Source organism: Nanorana parkeri, unplaced genomic scaffold (genome assembly GCF_000935625.1).
Source record: "Nanorana parkeri isolate BGI_ZX_2015 unplaced genomic scaffold, ASM93562v1 scaffold126, whole genome shotgun sequence".
NCBI lineage: Eukaryota > Metazoa > Chordata > Amphibia > Anura > Dicroglossidae > Nanorana > Nanorana parkeri.
In genome coordinates this window covers 790,499-810,879 of record NW_017306394.1, presented here as the reverse complement: position 1 = coordinate 810,879, position 20,381 = coordinate 790,499, and the positions used below count along the sequence as shown (strand labels likewise).

Genomic DNA, 20,381 nt, shown 5'->3' with positions numbered 1-20,381 from the left:
AAAAAAAAAAAATCTAAAAAAAAAATTAAAACCCCCCCCCCCCCCCTTTGTCATATCAGAGCTTCCCTTTCCATCAAGAGCCCCCCTTTCATATCGGGAACCCCTCTTCACATCAGAGTCCTCAGTCATCCCTTAACATCAGAGTCTTACCTTATAATCTCTGCCACAGTGTGGCTGTGGCAGCATGGCAGAGGGCTGGAGGCGCAGCAGGTCTGGACGGAGGTGGACTTCTATCCTCTTCCGAATGCTGGGGGAGGTCCTGGATGCAGCCTGCCCAGGGTTAGCATTATGTGCTTCCAAGCGTGGTGCAAACTGTTGGTGCTCTATAAATCCTGTATAATAATAATAATGGTGCTCGTGTCCAGCTCACCTGCACCATGGAAATGCATGAGGCTGTGCAAAAATCTGAAGGCACCCCCCGACAAACTCCAGAAGGTACTCCAGGGTGCCATGGTAACCTGGATGAGAAAGGCTGATCAAAAACATGATTGAAAGGCGTAATGTCCATCTTCTCATAAGAAACACAGACATGATTGCGGTTTGTGCTTCTGCCTGGAATAACTTGCAGATGTTTCATGTTACTGGTTTTGTTTTGATTACAGAAATGAATTGTCTTCAGATGTGGCTGCGCTGAAAACATTTAGGTTGTAATGCTCAATTGTTTTGGGGGGTTTTCTTGTCAAGGAATAAATATTGCTGTTTCAAGCTATACAGCTACCTCCTCGTGTATCACTTCCCCCTCCTTTTTAGATTGCAAGCTCTCACAGGCAGGGCCCTCCTTACCATCTTGTCTTGAATTGTATTGTAATGTCTTCCTTATATTGTAAAGCTCTGCGCAAACCGTTGGCGCTATATAAATCCTGTATAACAATAATACTAGGAAGTTACTGTATAGGTACAATAAACTTGTGCTGAGGGGGGTTATGGGAGCTTTCACTGCTGTCCAGTTATACATATTGATATCTAAATACAAATCTTATGATACAGTGAAGACAGTGCTAACAATATACAAATTGGAGGTGCAAATTGAATATGCATATCCATTATCACATAATAGTGTCCATCAAGGAATTCCATCATCCGAATCCAGTAAACCATGGAAGAAAATCCAGAAGATACATATTCTACCCCAGTAGTGAATACTTGGTAACAAAGACGGTGTTTAATAAATGTTCAACACAACAAACTGGTATTCAGTGATGCTCAAATACGGTGTACCACAAAACAGTGCTCCCCCTCAGAGAATGAGCAGCTTAACAATGTGTGGTCACAGTGCTCCACTTCTCATATGCACAGGCTCCTTCATCTATTAAAGTGACACTAAACTCAGGAGTTACATCTTGAAAATGCATTGAAGTACCTTAATTATTTTTTAAAAAGTGTATTTTATTTGTGTGTATCACTCGGATGTAGATCCTCAAATCATCTCTGAATTTGTGCTGACACTGTCCTTCCTTCTGGAGGGGGGCTATTTTTGTTCCCCATGGTCCCTGCGTGTGTTGTAAAGTAGTCACCGCTCCAAGCTAGCTCCTGTGATGGGACTACAATCTCAATACAAATGAGTAAACTAAACATGAGATGGAACACTGTAAGCACGTTAAGTTTGATTTTTCCCCTCCCCAGGATAATGTTTATGTGCAAAGCCTAAGAAAAATAACAATTTTGTGTTCCCTTTTTAGGTGTTCACATCTCATGGGCCAACCGTCATCATGCCAACCTGGTTCTGCTCCAAGGAGTGGTTCTGCTATGTGGGACAGTTTGTTGAAGATGGGCAGGTAAGAGAAAAAGCTCCCATAGCCAATGTTATCAATGCAACTGACATCGTGATTCAAATGCTGACTGTTTTGTCAGTGGATAGTACATATAACATCCCCTCACAGGTCAAGAAGGTTCCTACTTCTGGAGGTTTTCCCTTTTGTAAACCAATGGGTCTCAGTGATGTCACTGGTCTCTCTCTAGTGATGGGATAGGCTGCGTTCTCATGAATATGAAGGGTCTCCATGATGTCACTGGTCTCTAGTGATGGAATAGGCTGCGTTCTCATGAATATGAAGGGTCTCCATGATGTCACTGGTCTCTAGTGATGGAATAGGCTGCGTTCTCATGAATATGAAGGGTCTCCATGATGTCACTGGTCTCTAGTGATGGAATAGGCTGCGTTCTCATGAATATGAAGGGTCTCCATGATGTCACTGGTCTCTAGTGATGGAATAGGCTGCGTTCTCATGAATATGAAGGGTCTCCATGATGTCACTGGTCTCTAGTGATGGAATAGGCTGCGTTCTCATGAATATGAAGGGTCTCCATGATGTCACTGGTCTCTAGTGATGGAATAGGCTGCGTTCTCATGAATATGAAGGGTCTCCATGATGTCACTGGTCTCTAGTGATGGAATAGGCTGCGTTCTCATGAATATGAAGGGTCTCCATGATGTCACTGGTCTCTAGTGATGGAATAGGCTGCGTTCTCATGAATATGAAGGGTCTCCATGATGTCACTGGTCTCTAGTGATGGAATAGGCTGCGTTCTCATGAATATGAAGGGTCTCCATGATGTCACTGGTCTCTAGTGATGGAATAGGCTGCGTTCTCATGAATATGAAGGGTCTCCATGATGTCACTGGTCTCTAGTGATGGAATAGGCTGCGTTCTCATGAATATGAAGGGTCTCCATGATGTCACTGGTCTCTAGTGATGGAATAGGCTGCGTTCTCATGAATATGAAGGGTCTCCATGATGTCACTGGTCTCTAGTGATGGAATAGGCTGCGTTCTCATGAATATGAAGGGTCTCCATGATGTCACTGGTCTCTAGTGATGGAATAGGCTGCGTTCTCATGAATATGAAGGGTCTCCATGATGTCACTGGTCTCTAGTGATGGAATAGGCTGCGTTCTCATGAATATGAAGGGTCTCCATGATGTCACTGGTCTCTAGTGATGGAATAGGCTGCGTTCTCATGAATATGAAGGGTCTCCATGATGTCACTGGTCTCTAGTGATGGAATAGGCTGCGTTCTCATGAATATGAAGGGTCTCCATGATGTCACTGGTCTCTAGTGATGGAATAGGCTGCGTTCTCATGAATATGAAGGGTCTCCATGATGTCACTGGTCTCTAGTGATGGAATAGGCTGCGTTCTCATGAATATGAAGGGTCTCCATGATGTCACTGGTCTCTAGTGATGGAATAGGCTGCGTTCTCATGAATATGAAGGGTCTCCATGATGTCACTGGTCTCTAGTGATGGAATAGGCTGCGTTCTCATGAATATGAAGGGTCTCCATGATGTCACTGGTCTCTAGTGATGGAATAGGCTGCGTTCTCATGAATATGAAGGGTCTCCATGATGTCACTGGTCTCTAGTGATGGAATAGGCTGCGTTCTCATGAATATGAAGGGTCTCCATGATGTCACTGGTCTCTAGTGATGGAATAGGCTGCGTTCTCATGAATATGAAGGGTCTCCATGATGTCACTGGTCTCTAGTGATGGAATAGGCTGCGTTCTCATGAATATGAAGGGTCTCCATGATGTCACTGGTCTCTAGTGATGGAATAGGCTGCGTTCTCATGAATATGAAGGGTCTCCATGATGTCACTGGTCTCTAGTGATGGAATAGGCTGCGTTCTCATGAATATGAAGGGTCTCCATGATGTCACTGGTCTCTAGTGATGGAATAGGCTGCGTTCTCATGAATATGAAGGGTCTCCATGATGTCACTGGTCTCTAGTGATGGAATAGGCTGCGTTCTCATGAATATGAAGGGTCTCCATGATGTCACTGGTCTCTAGTGATGGAATAGGCTGCGTTCTCATGAATATGAAGGGTCTCCATGATGTCACTGGTCTCTAGTGATGGAATAGGCTGCGTTCTCATGAATATAAAGAGTCTTGGTGATGTCACCTATAGTCTAATATAAGGTTATGAATAGAACAGCATCGATGCCAGTGCTTCAAGGCTCATTGACATTGTGCAGTTGAATTGCTTTATGAATTTAATTTCATGCACTTTCTGTTCTTATCGCATCCAGCGCCAACAACTGCTGCTTCAGCCAATCAGACACAAGTTCTTCCTAATGGACAGGTTGTGTAGAATGCTGCTGGTACTGTGACCATTATGTTGTCACTGTGAACATATAAGGGAATATTTCTGTCCCTTTGTCCCTCTACAACTATATAAGGGAAGACCAGCAGATTTTCTCAGCCTTTCTGACCCAGAAACGCCAATCTCTATGTAATGTGGCCCCTTCCCTGGCCCCGCTGTGATAAGGAAAGTCTGTTGCCGGGCCAGTATCAGCAGGGAGCCCATCCAACTGGCGGGGGGAACAGAAATCCATGTGTGAGGGGTCAGATATGACTGTGTCACTAAATCGTCCTCCTACAAACCTAATTTGTTTCAGATCACTGCCAAGTCACAACCGGAATGCTGCTCTAGAAATGCTCACAGTATAGTATACAAGAGAAAAAGAAGAGTGACTTCATACAGGAAGAACTCCAGTTTTCACTTTTTAGTAAATTAAAGGGACAAAGATGACCACCAAACCAGCTGTTGTTGCAAGAATAAAATCTATATTTGGGAATTAAAGCACATCTAACCATATTGTAGTTTGCCGGTCCATAGATGAGGTGGCTGCATTTGTTTCCTTTATTTTTATCTGGTGATCCTGCCACGAACACACTTCCTGTCCTAGGGTGACAACACTCACTGTACTGTACGTATGGAGGAGCAGCATTGTTGCCCAAGGATAGGAAATGTGTTAGGACTACAGGACACCTCCCCCTCTCCTCATCCCTATAACATAGCACAGGCCTGCAAAGAATGTAACTGATAAGAGTGCAGCACAGGAAGTTATCAGCTCACAGGATTTCTGGCAGGATCTACAGGTATTGTTGCACAAATATAAGAAAACTCTTTGAATGGTATCTTTAACAGACCAAAAGGGAGCAAAAAGGAGAGATTATGGTTTATGTACACTTTACCCTCTGGGTTCCTGTGTGCCGCTTCCCTGAACCTCCAACTGGGAGCGCGCACTTATCACTTCTTTGAAAGTCCTCCTGACCCCGCTTCCTCGGGACTACATTCCATGCTGCCATGGACCACTGTGCATGCACATCCAGTCCAGCGCACACCAGCTGCCTGTGCATGTTGGGAGCACGCACGAACAGGCGTCTCCATGGGACCCCACAAGAGAACGGAGCTTTAACAGTAGGATAAGCTGCATGCAATATAAGTGGTGACACCTGCAGCAGAAAGGGATACAAAATGGAGGGTTTGCTGTCACTTTAACTGTTCCCCTTTTGTATCTGCAATGCTGTCAGGATAAAAGTATAGGATCTGCCATTCCTCACTGTTTATTTGAGGTCTGTGCTTTGAGCTGCCATCCTCATCCTCCCATCACTGTTGGGTGAGTCACTGACTTGGAACAGACACACAAAAGTGTAGCATGGAGGCCTCTATAGGCACATCAAGAATATGTGTGACAGCTGTGGAGCACGTATATCTACAGAAACAAGTCGTCAGCAGCAGCACCCATACTTCTGTCTGACAGGTCCCCTTTCAGCTTCCTCCTGATGGATGATCGTAGCTCACTGGGAACAATAGTTAATTGAACGCTAAAGTTTATATAAAGACGGATCCTTTCTTTGTTAGAAGGCCCGGTTACACTTGTGGGGTTGCTCTCCTTCTCCAGAACAGATACTCCATACTAAGATGAGGTGGAGGTAGAGCTCCCCTCTGAACTGCACAGTGTCTTTCATTTTGGATACTACAGTGTACACATCGTCTTTGTTCTGTCTGACCTGAGACATGTCTGTAAATGACCTTGTTGGGACCTGACCTTGTTCGGATCTCATGCAATCCATTTCTCGATTTGCTCCGTCAAGGTCACCACATACTAATTGTCCGTGGGAAGAGAGCAGCAATCGTGGCTGCTGTACCGCTCCTCATAGCTGGTTACTGATGTGGTCGTCTCCCCCTGGGAAAGTCAGGGATAACAGTGGGCGTCTTTTCTCATTTTGGCACCAGAGCGACAATGTAATTAAAGTTGTATCAGAGTGGGGAGGGGGAGAAATATCAAGTTCAGGTTTATATAAACGGTTTCCAAACTGACAGAGGAGATTCCCACACACTGGGAGGAGCTGGGTACCGTTGTTCACAACCCACCCACACAGGCTCTCCCATCCTTACAGATTGTCGGCGGTGGGCTTCAGTTTCCTGCTGCGACAGTGGGAAAAAAGAGAGAGAGGAAGAAAACTTAATTTGTATCAGACGTTACAGAATAATAATGTATTCACTGCGACAAGAGTTCAGCTGTTACATTGGGAACATGCTATATCCTTTCATCCGGCTGGCACCTGGCTGCTGGGACTGGTAGTCCTTCGCCGTAACATGAAATATGTTGTATTAGCCTTTGTTTCCTAATCTGCATTAAATTGTGCCATGCACAAAAACACTGCATACAATTTGTCATACAGCGTGCCTGCACTTCTACCACTCGCACTAGGACGGTTACAAAGTAAAACTGGTTTCCACAAGGTGTCTGACAGATTTAGAATAATACTATTAGCATGTTTCCCCTCTTTCTGTGCTAACTCTCAACCTGAATTATCACATTTAAAGAGACCGCCAGCCTCTAAAAATCCCTTTCGTGTAGTGTTGTGCCCTGTAGTGATCTAGGAGTCGCAGGAAGGTATCAGCGAAGAGGGGGGAAGGGGAGGGGAGTTGCAGGGGTCATAAGCATTGGATACTCCCAGAAGTGTCTGACGCTGGCCCATATAGATTTCTTTTCATTCATCTTGAAGGCTGAACTAAATAAATCTAACGCATTCCCCCATCCATGCTAAACAGTGTGGCTAGGAAATCCTCCCTCCATGCCATTGTTTTCTGACAGCAGCGGGTGTGCTGCTGTCAGAATACCCGGACATTGACTGGAGTTGATTGGTTGCAGTCACTGTTCCGCTGACAATTTTCCATCCGGCTAATTTTTCGCAGGTAGCCGGCCAGCTTGCGCTCCAGTGCGTTCTAGAGGCCGAACACTCTGGAACGATGACTTTGTGGTGTGAATGCTTGCAGCATTTTTGCAGATCGCACTGGACCGGAACACAGGCACCATTGTGCCTGCGTTCCGGGTGGGGGCGATCACACTGCGGGCGGGGGGCGTGGCTGCAGTGCCATTGACTTCAATGCACCGCCACGCCCCTTAACGCAGGTGTTTTTTTTTTGTTGGTAAATCTCATTGAGCTTGTCACTTGAAAAGTAGATCTCCACATGAAAAATTGTGGGTGCCACTGAGTTAAGGTGCCCACACACCTTACAATTTATCTGCAGATTTTCTGTGGTCAGATGGAAAAAGTGCAACAGATTGGCCCAGGTGGAGATTACTCCATCCACACAGTTAAGTGCAGATGGAGGAATCTGTTGCACCTTTTCCATCTGACCACAGAAAATCTGCAGATAAATTGTAAGGTGTGTGGGCACCTTTAGACCTATTTTTAATAGTAACGCGAGAGGACCTTGTCTTGGCACTGTTTATATATTTGTTTGTGGAAAGTCACATGTAACACAATACATCCCCATTGGAAGATAATGGACATAAAGGCATTCCATGGTTTTCCGGGCTCTTCTCTGAAATGCCGTCATTTCCTCCAGAGAGCCGAGCAAATATCCTGACAACGTATAAATGTTCCCATGAAAAGTATATTCTGAAGATTAGCTGATTGGCTGTTCAGCATAATTGTCTACATTATTAGGCCCGCGGTTCAGGTTTATCGTGCACATTGCTGAGCAATATTTTCTGTGACAAAAGAAATATTCAGCATATGACAAAAACTTGCCAACTGCGGAGTCTCTTAATTCAGTCGTCGCTACCCATGTGTTATGCCTCATCCATAGACACTCATCGCCTTGTGTGAGAAGGATCAGCTATTACATTTCATACGAGCAATCCTTTCCTTTGGCTGAGTTTAGGATAATGTGACATATTTATATTTCCTGAGATGTATCACTTGTATATACTTAAAATGTGACTTATAAAATTCTTTTCTCAGGGGACTCCCGAAGATTTACTGTATTTTTACGAGCACCTCAGAAAAGGTGGTGGAGTGCACCGCGTAGATGAATGCCTCCTGCAGTATCGCTACCACGAGCATGCCGTGACGCACTCCGTGTCAGAGTGAGTGCGGGACCTACCTTGTTATATGTGAGCTGAGGGTATCGAGGACAATTTAAACTGAACATTGGATGAAAACGTACATAAGCAGAGGATAAAATCTAGATCCAGGGATGGAGGCAGCTGAAGTTACTTGCAAACCTAGGCTTTTCCTTTAAATGTCAATGTTACACCTACTTCTTCCAGGCACACCTCTGGAGCCTTCCTATGGTGAGGCTGCCTGTAAGAAGGCAGGAAAGGACAGGGCCAAACTCAAAGTCATCTCTGCTAAGACATTTGTTCCTCTTATGCATTGTTTGGATTGCCCAAATGTGTGACAGGTTCACTTTAAATTAGGGATTCACCGATACTAGTATAAGTATCAGTGCCGATACCGAGTATTTGGGTGAGTACTCGTACGCGCTTAAATGCTCCGATACCTAGCACGAGTACTTCCTGTATCAGGAAGCCGGGCAGCGCATCATTACACGCTGCCCGGTTTCCTGATTGGCCAGGAAACAGCTCCATGCTCTCTCGTCACTTGTGATGAGAGAGCATGGAGCCGACTTCCCGGCCAATTAGGAAGCCGGGTAGCGTGCAATGACGCGCTGCCCGGCTTCCCGATTGGTCAGGAAGCTAGCAAATCCGGAAGCCGGGCGCGGTGTAATGACGCAGCGCCCGGCATTCTGATTGGCCGGGAAGCCGGCGTTATGCTCCCTCGTCATCTCATGAATCATAATATTAAGAAAGTGACCTTAAAGCATTAGTTTGTATTGCTTTAGAAAAAATGTGACCTGTCCCTTTAACAAAAAGTATCGGTAATTGGTATCTGCCAGTACTTGATCAAAAGTATCGGTACTCGGTCTTAAAAAAGTGGTATCGGTGAATCCCTACTTTAAATGCTAGACACTGCTAATTGTTTTTCCTCTGTTACATTATGTCAATATGTTTTATTATGTCGGGCACAGGTGATAGTTATTGGTTTGCATGTTGTACTGATGAGAGGCATTGCACTGCCCCTGCACACTGCTCCAATCATCAGGCCTCTAGCTCCCTGATCGGCAGTGTTGATTGGAGCAGTGTTCAGGGGGCGTGTCAGATGGCTGGAGACCCGCCTACTACTTGTTTGTGAGAGCAGCGATTTGACTCCCCTCTGTGCTAACATTGGGTATTTTAACCCTTGCTGCAGCACTTAGTATGTAAAAATACACCGAAATTAGCTTATTATATTTTACTGTGTAATATAGGCTGATGCATTACAGTGATAAATAGAGAGGCTGCAACTGGGCTTTAACACAGGAGTCCCGATTCTCTATTTTATGATCACATGATATTATCTTTCCTCGTTACATGGTGTCTGGTGGGGAACAGTCGCAATTTTTGTATTGCTTTTGGGAAGGGTGGGAGGGTTATATAAGTAATACTTTTCCTTGTCGCACTCCTTACCAAAAAACCCCTTGAAGTGGGGGGGGCTCGCAGTGACTGCGGTTGGCGCCGCAAATATCAGCAATTGTGTAGAGAGGTCACCAGCACAAAATCCTTCTTAGGATAAACAAATGTTCATTTATTGAAGTTCCTTGTCATATAAACAAGCGCTTTCAGTGCCACACAGGGTCCCTTCATCAGGCTTAGCATTGACTAAACTGATCAATGCTAAGCGTGATGAAGGGACCCTGTATGGACCCGAAAGCGCTTGTTTATATGACAAGGAACTTCAATAAATGAACATTTGGTCATATATAATTGTCTGCAGTTGTTTTATGATATTTACCATATCGATCCACACCATATTTTTTTTATCATAGTTCTAGTAGAGCTATGAACAGAATGATAAAGTATATCTAAAGCTAAAACTATAGATCAAGGAAGGGTTAAAAATATGGAACCCAGATAGAAAAAATGTTTTGGTATTTTTCGTATGTTTTCCATTGGGGAGATTTAACTTCACTTCCTGTCTTGTAAACATAACAGGAAGTGAGATGTGATCTCTCCAAAGTAAGGAAAAATTCCCCTTCTACTTGTCAGCAGATTAAGTGTCCCCATTGGAAGTTTTCCCCTCTGTTCCTGTTCCAGTGACAACTCAAAACATTGGATTTTCCCTCACCTGTGGTCACCATGACACATAGAGGGGGTAAATCTCCCGATTGGGACACAGAAAGCAATATAACATAACAGAATTCGTAGCCCTTCCATACTCCATCCAGAATAAAAAACAAATGGCTGTGGGTACGCTCTGCCATCTGTTAAGTTCAGGAGATACTTTGTAAAACTTTCTCATATAGTAATCAAGGCGTCACAACGTTTCTTCACTCAAGTTCATATATAGGGGCACAGTTCGAAAACGGTGAATGTGACATTCACCAAATATTCACAGCAGCCGTATCAGCCACTGTAATTCAAAACACATGCCAGGAAGATACACCTTCAGTGAATGTCACATTCACTGCTTTATATAAATATACCCCATAATGCCTCCTACATTGCAGCATCAGTCATCCGGGCCCATTCACACCACATCCATGATCATCTCCAGAACACACCAGATTGTTTCCGGACCCAAAATGCATCCTAATGTATCCCTATGCTATTTCTGGACTCTGTTCACACCAGCGCAGTCCATACCAGACCAGAAAAATACTGCAGGTCCCATTTTGTATGGTCTCGAATGCACTGGAACTGCGGGCAGGTTCACAACATGTTCCGGACCAGATCTCGTCTGGAAAATGGTGTGAACCTGCCCTCAGAGAGGTGCATGGAATTGACACTATACCGAGCGGCTGATATTTTCCATGGTAGGCTGAACTTCCCCTTATGAAGGCGATGAGCCCCGGAGGGTTTATTACAGGAAAAGATACAATGTTTCAGGATCTCAATAAGTTGAGTCTTGTTGCCACATTGGATTTCTATTGGCCATTTCATGGATCATCGTCGGTGGTGTCTTTTGTGCGACGTTCGTGTTCTCGATGTCTCATGTATATTTCCTTAGTTCCTGGACCAAGCAGGAGCCGGACAGTAGCTCGCGCTCACATAGTGGAGACTGTCAGCGTTGACACAATTCCAGTCACAGGCGTACGGCACACTTTACACGTCCTGCGTCCGACCCCTCTGGAACTGGCCCCCCGTGCCTCGTCTTCCCAGCGAGCTCCATCCGTGTCGGCTTTACATGAGACATGCGGCCTGTGCCAAGTATAACATCCTGTTGGAGGAGTGCGAGTCGAGCGCAGCAATGTTTTCCTAAGCTGCATCCTTTTATTTTCAGGGGTGTAGACATTCGCCTGCTGCACTCCAAGACATTGCACTTTCTGGCCTGTATGTGGACATGCATCTGTCCTGTGCTTGCCTCGTGCCTATCCAGAGACAATGGTTCCCGGGGAATTGTGCCTGCCTCGTGCCTCATCAGAGGTCCTGGGTCCTGGGTAATCGATGGGCCCCGTTCTTAAAGCTGAAATCAGGGGACACTAATTAAAGCGGCTCACATATTAAAGAACAACTCCAGGGAAATCAAATCTTAACCCTTGCAGAGGGGCTGCACTGCAAGGGTTACGTGCTAGTTTTGTCTAGGGAGCTAGAATGACAGAGGTATGCTGACACAAACCATGATCCTCCTTTCCAGTAATGGTATGCCCCTCGCCGCCCATACACTGTAGGGAATATGACGACTTACAGGACCTTAGAGCACTAGAGAGGGAGACTGAAGAGACCAGTCTAACAGTCAGCTGGGATCACGGTTCGGGTGAATATAACTGTTATTTTAGCTCCCTAGATAAAATGAACACTTGCAGTACAGGGGGTAGCCCCACTGCAAGGGTTAAGATTTTATTTGCCCATAGTTCTTCTTTCTTGTGTTTTTTTTAAATCCAAGCAGTGTGAGTACCTTCATTCCTGGTATCAGCCTTTTGCTGTTCCCGTGCAGCAGAGCTCAGTGTCTAGGAGGGAGAAGCAGCACAAGAAGCCAGTTTATATACTGGCAGTAGGCATGCTGATAGGAGCAGAGAGATGAGCTTATCAGTCTGATGCCTTTCCTTGCACTGTCCAGTCACAGGCTGGCAGAGAGACAAGACTTCTGAGCCCCCGTGCACAATTTGGAAGCTTTTTTTTTTTTATTCTACCTTTGTCAGGCGTTTTCAGGCTGGAGTGTTTTTTGGAGTCATCGAGGGTCCTATATGGGGTTGTGGAGATCCTGCTGTAGATGACTCTTTATGCAACCGCGAGCATGTCAAGACGTAATCTTACGTGTCAACTGAGATACCGCTCATTGACGTATCTCTTTAAAGCGAGCGAGAATTCTGCTGGGGGCCATTTCACATGCTGGAGCTACCACACCACATGACTCTGCAAAAACCAGTTCAATCTTTAACCCCACTAATGCCACAGCGACCCGCCTAATTAACCCCCCACCCTATGGCCCTCGGTGTCACTCCATTTGTGGTGGAACGACAAAGCCTAACAAACCCTAGTGGGGCCTGCTGGAAGTTGTAGTTCTGCTGCATCTGGAGATCTTTCCCTCTGCGCTAAATTTAATTTCTTTAGATAATGCCTTTAGATAACGCGGCTTAAATGTCATATTTAACCAGAAGGCAGCACGGCGGAGCTCGTCATCTGTCAGTCTCCTCAGGTTGTTTGTCCGCATCTATTGGTTGTTTGTTTGGTTGTGACGTTTCCAGAAGTTGCGAAATCTCTATGAGATATAAACATTCCAGGCAGCAGCTCCATTGTTCAACTCTCCCCGCAAAACCTTCTCATTTTGGAACATTGGTGGATTGTGTCAGAATGCTGCTACTTACCGGTCGCCTATTCTTTGATTGGCAGGAGACTTTTTTGGATCGTTGATATTTTGATCTGGAAATACAATTTTTTTGGGACTGCAGTTCAAGAAATCACCCAACAAAGGACTCCTGAAATACCGGGATCTGCGAAGACGTGAGAGCGACTCCGCACTTCAAAAAATGTAATGTACAGTTCGTCTTGACCCGATACGTTTATTCCTCCTCAATACCTCGTAGGATACAGGTTTCACATCTTGTTTTCGTCACAGATCTTCAGAATTATTTAAGAAGCTCATTACATAACCTTAATGAGGGAGGAGAAAGTTGCCAATTGACTTTTTTAATTAGCAGCCAAATGCTAATTTTTATTTTCCCGCTTTTGATCCACACGGGCCAGTTAAGCAACTTCTAGCAGCCTCGGAGAAAGCGTTTGATTAAAAGATGAAGATGGAAAGGGAAGGAAGCAGATCGCCGAACAAGTCAAATCAGGTGACAGTTGTGTTCTGGTCCTCCAACAAAAACACCAAACAAGGGCTGAGGGTGCCGCAATGGTGGTCCACAAATTTCTCCCAGTGAAAGTCTTCTTGAGGAAAGTATTCTGGCAATCACCTACAATTCCAAACTGTTGTTTCTTGCAAAGCTCTGCAAAAAAAAAAAAAAACTAGGAAAGTTGTTTACAGACTTTATATAAAATCAGTGCAAAGGACTTTTTATTTTTATACTTATCAATAGCCGATGGTGGATAAATCGTATTGGCAAGCATTGACTATGGACTTGTCACTTACAGAAGCAGCTGTTGATGGGATCTGAGCTGCCAAAGTCCATGTGGTCATGAAGACCTCATGGACTTTGAACTCACAATACCTGGTATTTCTTTATGGGCATTCACAAATATTGCAGACCATGACAAGGAAAGTATTCTGGCAATCACCTACAATTCCAAACTGTTGTTTCTTGCAAAGCTCTGCCAAAAAAAAAAAAGGAAAGTTGTTTACAGACTTTATATAAAATCAACGCAAAGGACTTTGGGTTTGTTTTAACTTATCAATAGCCGATGGTGGAAAGATGGTACTGGCAAGCATTGACTATGGACTTGTCATTCAGAGAAGCAGCTGTTGACAGATGGGATCTGAGCTGCCAAAGTCCACGTGGTCATGAAGACCTCATGGACTTTGCCCTCACAATACCTGGTGTTTCATTTTCGGCATTCACAAACATCGCAGACCATGGCAAGGTAACATAAAGGCCAGTTGGATCCTTAGGCTTAAAGCTGAACCCCAGGCACATATCAAAGCAATCTTTAATCCAGAAAAGTATACATTATAAATGAAATAAATGGATTTTAAATACAGCAAAAGAGACCTGGGAATGGGAAGACCAGCTTTGTGAACTAATCAGGTTCCAATACATTGCTCAATGCTGACACCGGGAACTTGCTTATAGAAAACAAAGGGAAGATCTTGCTGCGGAGATGCGTTTGACTTTGTTGTCCGATCAGAAAGGCTGGGTAGGCCGGTGACCAAGCTGTATTGAGTAACTATGGTGGAGAAAAGTGTAGTCACCAATATGAGTTTGCTTCCTGGCAGGGGTTGCTGGGTCACAAGCCCAACTATAAAAACTTTTTGAAGGTAAGACAGTTCACATATAGATATTTAAAACTGCGTTTGGCTGATTTCCTTAATAACTTAGCAGCCAATTGGGAATCTTCGTAAAAGGTAGTGGTTGGTTGCTGTGGGTTACTAGAGCCATCTGGAAGAAGCCAGTTAACCTACCTTTTTTGTATTCATTCAGTTATGAAAGCACAATAGAGCTGCTTGTTCCACTTCCATCAAAAATCCTAAAAATGAGGCTATTATTTCTCAGTTTAGGATATTAACGGGAACCATGCAAATCGTTTCCTTTTTCCCCTGCTGTCCAGAACTGCTGGTGTGTATAGCTCAACCTAATATTCTAGAGCCATGTATCCCACACTGCATACGGCTGTCACAGGCTCGTTGGCCATCACCAGTGCGGCACATGTAAACAGTAGTTTCTATGGAGGAGTTCTTGGGGACCGAGAAGACATTATAACCAGACAGGTGATGGTGAAATAGGCTAAAAGGAAGGAAAGTTACACAATCATATGGAGAGCAAAGCATTCTGATCAGATCGTTTTATCTGGTGGAATGGTGACAGTTGTTTAGGACCTGTGTGATATCTTCCTTCCTCTATGGAACGCGGCAGGGTGACCTGCAATGGTCTAGGTGAAACCTTTGTAAATGTCTTCCCAGCGTCTTCAAATATGTGAATATTGGGCATTATCTTTGTTTTTATAACGTCAGTGAAACCTTTCTGTCTGCGGTCTTGCGTTTTCATTTGGACAAGCGGTTTCCCATTTTACAGTAGCGCACATTGTTTCCCGTTTATGGTTTTGGCAGAGAACCCTGCCGGTAGTTGTTCTTCTATGGATGACTGGTGTGACATTTCCAGCTCTCGTTTTGATCTGAAGGAGCTCCGGGGATTCAGACAGAAAGACTATTCTCACAGTGTTACAACAAGCGCTGCAAGGCTTGTTCTCGCAGCTCCACTTCCCAGCGGCTTGTTGGAGTGTAGACGGCAAGTTCCTACTGCTCAGGCTGCACCTGTCCTGGCTGCGACTCTGGGAACCGGCTTCTCCTCCTTAACCCGCACTCTAATCTTAGGTACCAGCCCCAGGGGACGTGGTAGCGAGTGTTCCTGGCACAGGAGGATTCTGGGTAAACCGGCAGTGCACATGCAGGGTGAAATCAGGATCTTGTTTACTCTGTGATGCAGCAAACATCAAAGGGCTGCCTGTCAAGAAAACATTTCTTTATGTTTTATAGGTAAGATTTGGGATAATCCATCCAGGTCCCGGTATTGCTGATGGTCGTCGGTCACATTCAGCTGGACTTGTTCCGTAATGTTGAAGATGTTTCAGATCTTTTCCTTTTTCCAATTTTGATTAGAATTATATTAATACTGTTGATCGGAACTGAAGAAGCAGCGTAGGATAAGCTACGAAACGTCTTCAACATTATAGAACAAGTCCAGGTGAATGTGACCAACTACTACTCCCTATACCATGACCCGGATACATGAGAACCTTTGCAGACCTATTGGGATTGTTACATTAATTAGGCTGAAGGGAGACTCATTTCCATCAGATTCAACCTTTCTATATAACTGGCTTCAGAATTGTAATTTGAATTGCGATATTTTTATATTTTCTTCCTTATTTATGGTTAGTTAGGGTCGAAAATATCATATTACAGGGATAGCTTCAACATTTCAGTGCAACTTTGGCGCCCATAATGTGAAATGTGGAACAGATGGAGATCAGCTGACACAACATGTAATAGATTGATAATAAAGTGATATTAAAATCACATCCCCCCCCAATGCTGCTGTAAGGACTTACCTTGAATGATGCCTCTTGATCAGATCATCTTCTTTTCAGGAGTCCTTCCAGCACTGGTGCCGGTCACTGATTCAGCACAGACATCTCGGGTCCCCGGTGTCTGTCCGCACGCACGTTCCCGGCTACGTGCATTGACTTACACTGTGTCTCTCCTCTTCTTCCGGCCAAAGATCACTACTGCGCATGCGCCCACACCACGATCCTTCACGGCCGCTCGAGAATCTTCATATCTTGCATATGTCTACAGCTTGCTAGCAGTAGATGTATGCAAAAACGAGTGGTGCTCCATTAAAGTGAATGGCACCGTAGCCACGCCCTCCAGACCGCAATGTGATTGGCCGCACAGGATCGGAAGGCACATTATGCCTGCGGTCCGGTGCAAACAAAATAGTGCTTGCAGCATTTTGTTCGCACTGGACCGCAGGCATAATGTGCCTTGCGATCCCGTGTGGCCGATCGCATTGCGGGAGGCTACTGTGCCATTCACTTCAATGGAGCGCCACGCCCCCTCCCGCCCCACAAAAAAGTGAGCCGGTCGCAATGCGAGGCAGTGCGTTCTGGCCAGAATCGGCCCGGAACGCACTGCATCTGGTGAGAACGAGGCCTAAGTCCAATCCCAGAAATGCGGAAATAAATAGATCTGTTGAAATTAATATATGTGGATAAAAATGTTGTTGCAGCTGGGCAAGCACAAGATTTTAAAGATACCGGAACGTATTCATCATTTCAGCTCCGATCATAGGACACCAAACTTTAAAAAATGTGTTCTGATCATGATTGATAATAAAACTCAGTGTCATCTGCTCGGTATTAGGAATATCTATTTTCTACTGTTGTTACAAATGTATCCCGTTCACCAGCCCAACACCACCACACACAGCCCTTCTGTCGCAAGATTTGTCACTGCTCCCCATCTTTCTCTGTCAGGGAGACTATCTGGAAGAATCGGGTGAAGTTCCTGGAAGAGAGAGTCCTCCGGCAATGGCCGTCTTTCACTATCTGGAACGCAGGAAAGCAAGGGAGGAAGCTGTACCGGAGTCTGACACCTGATAACAGAGAGAAGGTTAGTGCAATGTGTGACATCACCATTCTCCTATAACTTTCTTATTATAAATGACAAGCTGCACATATAGATCTCCTTACAATCTTGCTTTAGATTTACCAAAACTGTGTAATATAAGGCAAAACCTGAACAATACGTTCAATTTGTATCCAATCAGACACGCCCTTGCATTGAATACCTATAGACATCTGATGGTGACTGGCCATGCAAGCACAATCCAACTGTCTGTGGGCAGAGAGATTGCACATCACCAGTGACGTAACCAAACTTATGGATGCCCCGGGGCAGAACAAAGTTTTGCGCCCCCCCCCCCCCAATGGACCCCAGCGAGCAGCCACATGATCTGCCTGCTTAATTGTGTTTGGCCACTAAATGCAGGGCTGTCTTTAATATTATTGGGCCCTGTGCAACATTTTGTTGATGGGCCCCCACAACCCTCCCGCCTCCATTACCTCCTCCCCCCTCCTTCTGCCTGTAAAGGAACTAACAAATAAAAAAATATTCAATGCAATAACGCAGTAGACTCAGGACTCTGCAATGCACTGGGCTCAGGACTCTGCAATGTACTGGACTCAGGACTCTGCAATGCTAAGCCTGATGAAGGGACCCTGCGTGGCCCTGAAAGCGCTTGCTTATATGACAAGGAACTTCAAATAAATGAACATTCTGCTGTCCTAAAAGGATTCTGGTGTGCTGGTGACATTTCGCTGATATTTGCGACACCATCAGTCACTGCGAGCACCCACACCATTACAAGGGACTTTCCATAAGGAGGGCAGCAAGGCAAAGAAAAGTATCTGCAACGCAATGGACTCGGGGCTCTGCAATACAATGGACTCGGGGCTCTGCAACGCAATGCACACGGGGCTCTGCAACGCAATGCACACGGGGCTCTGCAACGCAATGGACTCGGGGCTCTGCAACGCAATGGGCTCTGGACTCTGCAATGCAGTGTAGTCAGAACTCTGCAATGCAGTGGGCTCTGGACTCTGCAACGCAAATAGACTCAGGACTCTGCAACATAATGGGCTTCAATGAAATACTGAATGTTGGAAATTACTTTTAAATTAACATTATATATGAAAGATTATATGAGATGATATCATACATTATTTTATATTATATCATATGTGATTGGGCAGGGAGTAAATGGCATTGGCAGAAAATGCTGGAAGCACTTTTCTTGGATTTAAATAGCAATTGGGACATGCTTCCCAGTCAGCCCAATCAACTGGTGTCCCTGACAGTGGTAAGCAGAGTCGGGGGCCTCCCATAGACATGAGATTGCTGCCCTGAACTGATATAAGACAGGTAATATAAGTCTATTTCATACAATAAAATATAACTGAACATTAAACATTGTTAGAGAATGTTACTCTGCAGCAGGAGCTCATCAGCCACCTAGACAGCTCCAGTGAGTGTCCTTCACCAGATATTCCTGCTCATATGTTTTCCTATGACAGGTTGTATTTAACCCTGCAGCTAATAAGGCAAAATCAGCTGAAGCAGCATCAAAGCTTCCTGAACGCTCCCAAGCTGCGGCCTCCTGGGAGATCGGCCTTCACCAATTTCCCAGGTTGTCAGTCCATTTGATATATAACGCCCTCCCACCTCCAGATTGTGTCCACCCATGTACCTGCACCCCGCTTATACCTTATCTCATCTCTACATCGTGATACTCGCCCACCTGGTTGTTAATGAGTCCTTCTGGAAATTAGAAGGACAAGCGGGAAACCGGGCTCGTATTTTTAATATAGAGTTGAAATTGTAATTGTGATGGGTGGAGTACATTGAGACATTAAACTGCGTACATTTCAATAAAAACTGGGAAAATTGGGGCGTTTTAAACCGTTTGACCGGTAGTGCATATAATGAAATATTGTCCAGTACCTTCGGGTTCTTAGCACGGCAGCGGCCATTTTGTGTACTGAACCCACATTGCGGACTGTAGGCTTGTTGCTGTTTTTGGCCTTTTGTCTGGCCACTGCAGTCCATCTCTGGGTCACGTACCAGGGGACAGAATTGCCATGTAGGAAAGATGTGATTTATATAACCTGGGGATCTCTGGACACCGCTGTCTAAGCCAATGCTGTGCAGCTTAGAGGTAGGTGGGAAGGGGATTGGGGTCCAGTGCTGTTTTTACTTGCTGTGGGTCTCCTGTGGGAGGCTTTAGTTTAGGGGTAGGTCATTTATAGCAATAAAAACCGAACTAAAGATTAATCTCTTCTGCATCCCATCCAAAACTAACAACATTTTACGCTTTGAGTGAAACTGACGCCATAGTGAATACATTTGTAGGGCCGATGTGTCACAATGATAGTGGTTAATTGGGCATAAAAACGACCAATCTCCATTTTATGTGCTACTGCTCGCCTTTGCCTAACCCATCATCATTGTGGGCCTTGTAGTTCCTCAGCCTGCTCCTGGGGAATGAAGGGAGTACAGGCATCGATTGGGACCATCGAGCTGATGAGGACAGTATATAGGTGAGAAGAAGGTTTACAGCCGTAACAGGACCAGGCCAGATGTGAAGACATGGCGGTGATGGGAGAATAATCTTGTCGCCCCCTCAGTGTTTTCTTTTAATAAAGATCACAAATATGCTGCATGTGGAAGTTATTATGTCCCCAGCTGTCGGACCACACACACCGTGCCGCAGCAGTTCAGGTGTGAGCCGGGGCTACGTGTCCGCCATGATGGATGAGACTGGCAGGATTGCTGAGGCAGTCTTCTCCCTAGGGCTATGCTACACCACATAGAAATCAGAGTATTATTCAGCATTGTTCAAACTCCTTATGTAGTTGTCATAGATAATGCACTGAATGCACACCGTACTTATATCAGCTTATCCACCTCTGTGATGTAATCGTCTGACTCTTCATTCTCACTGCTTATCCTTCTCCCTCACCCACCCTCCCCCTCCTCTGTTCTATTTCCATTATCACACCTTTCCCATTATTTCAGTCTAGCTCTCTTAACACCCCCCCTCC

The 20,381-nt window shown here is 45.0% G+C and overlaps 1 protein-coding gene across 2 annotated transcripts in view; it reads left to right on the top strand.

The window, feature by feature from the left end:
• B3GNTL1 (UDP-GlcNAc:betaGal beta-1,3-N-acetylglucosaminyltransferase-like 1) overlaps positions 1-20,381 on the top strand; it is a 230,485-nt gene that overhangs the window by 191,776 nt on the left and 18,328 nt on the right. For both annotated transcript variants that reach the window (XM_018553646.1, XM_018553647.1), the window contains 3 exons: positions 1,680-1,775; positions 8,044-8,168; positions 17,256-17,391. In XM_018553646.1, coding sequence (XP_018409148.1) covers positions 1,680-1,775; positions 8,044-8,168; positions 17,256-17,391 — 357 coding nt within the window. The remainder of the gene's footprint in view (positions 1-1,679; positions 1,776-8,043; positions 8,169-17,255; positions 17,392-20,381) is intronic.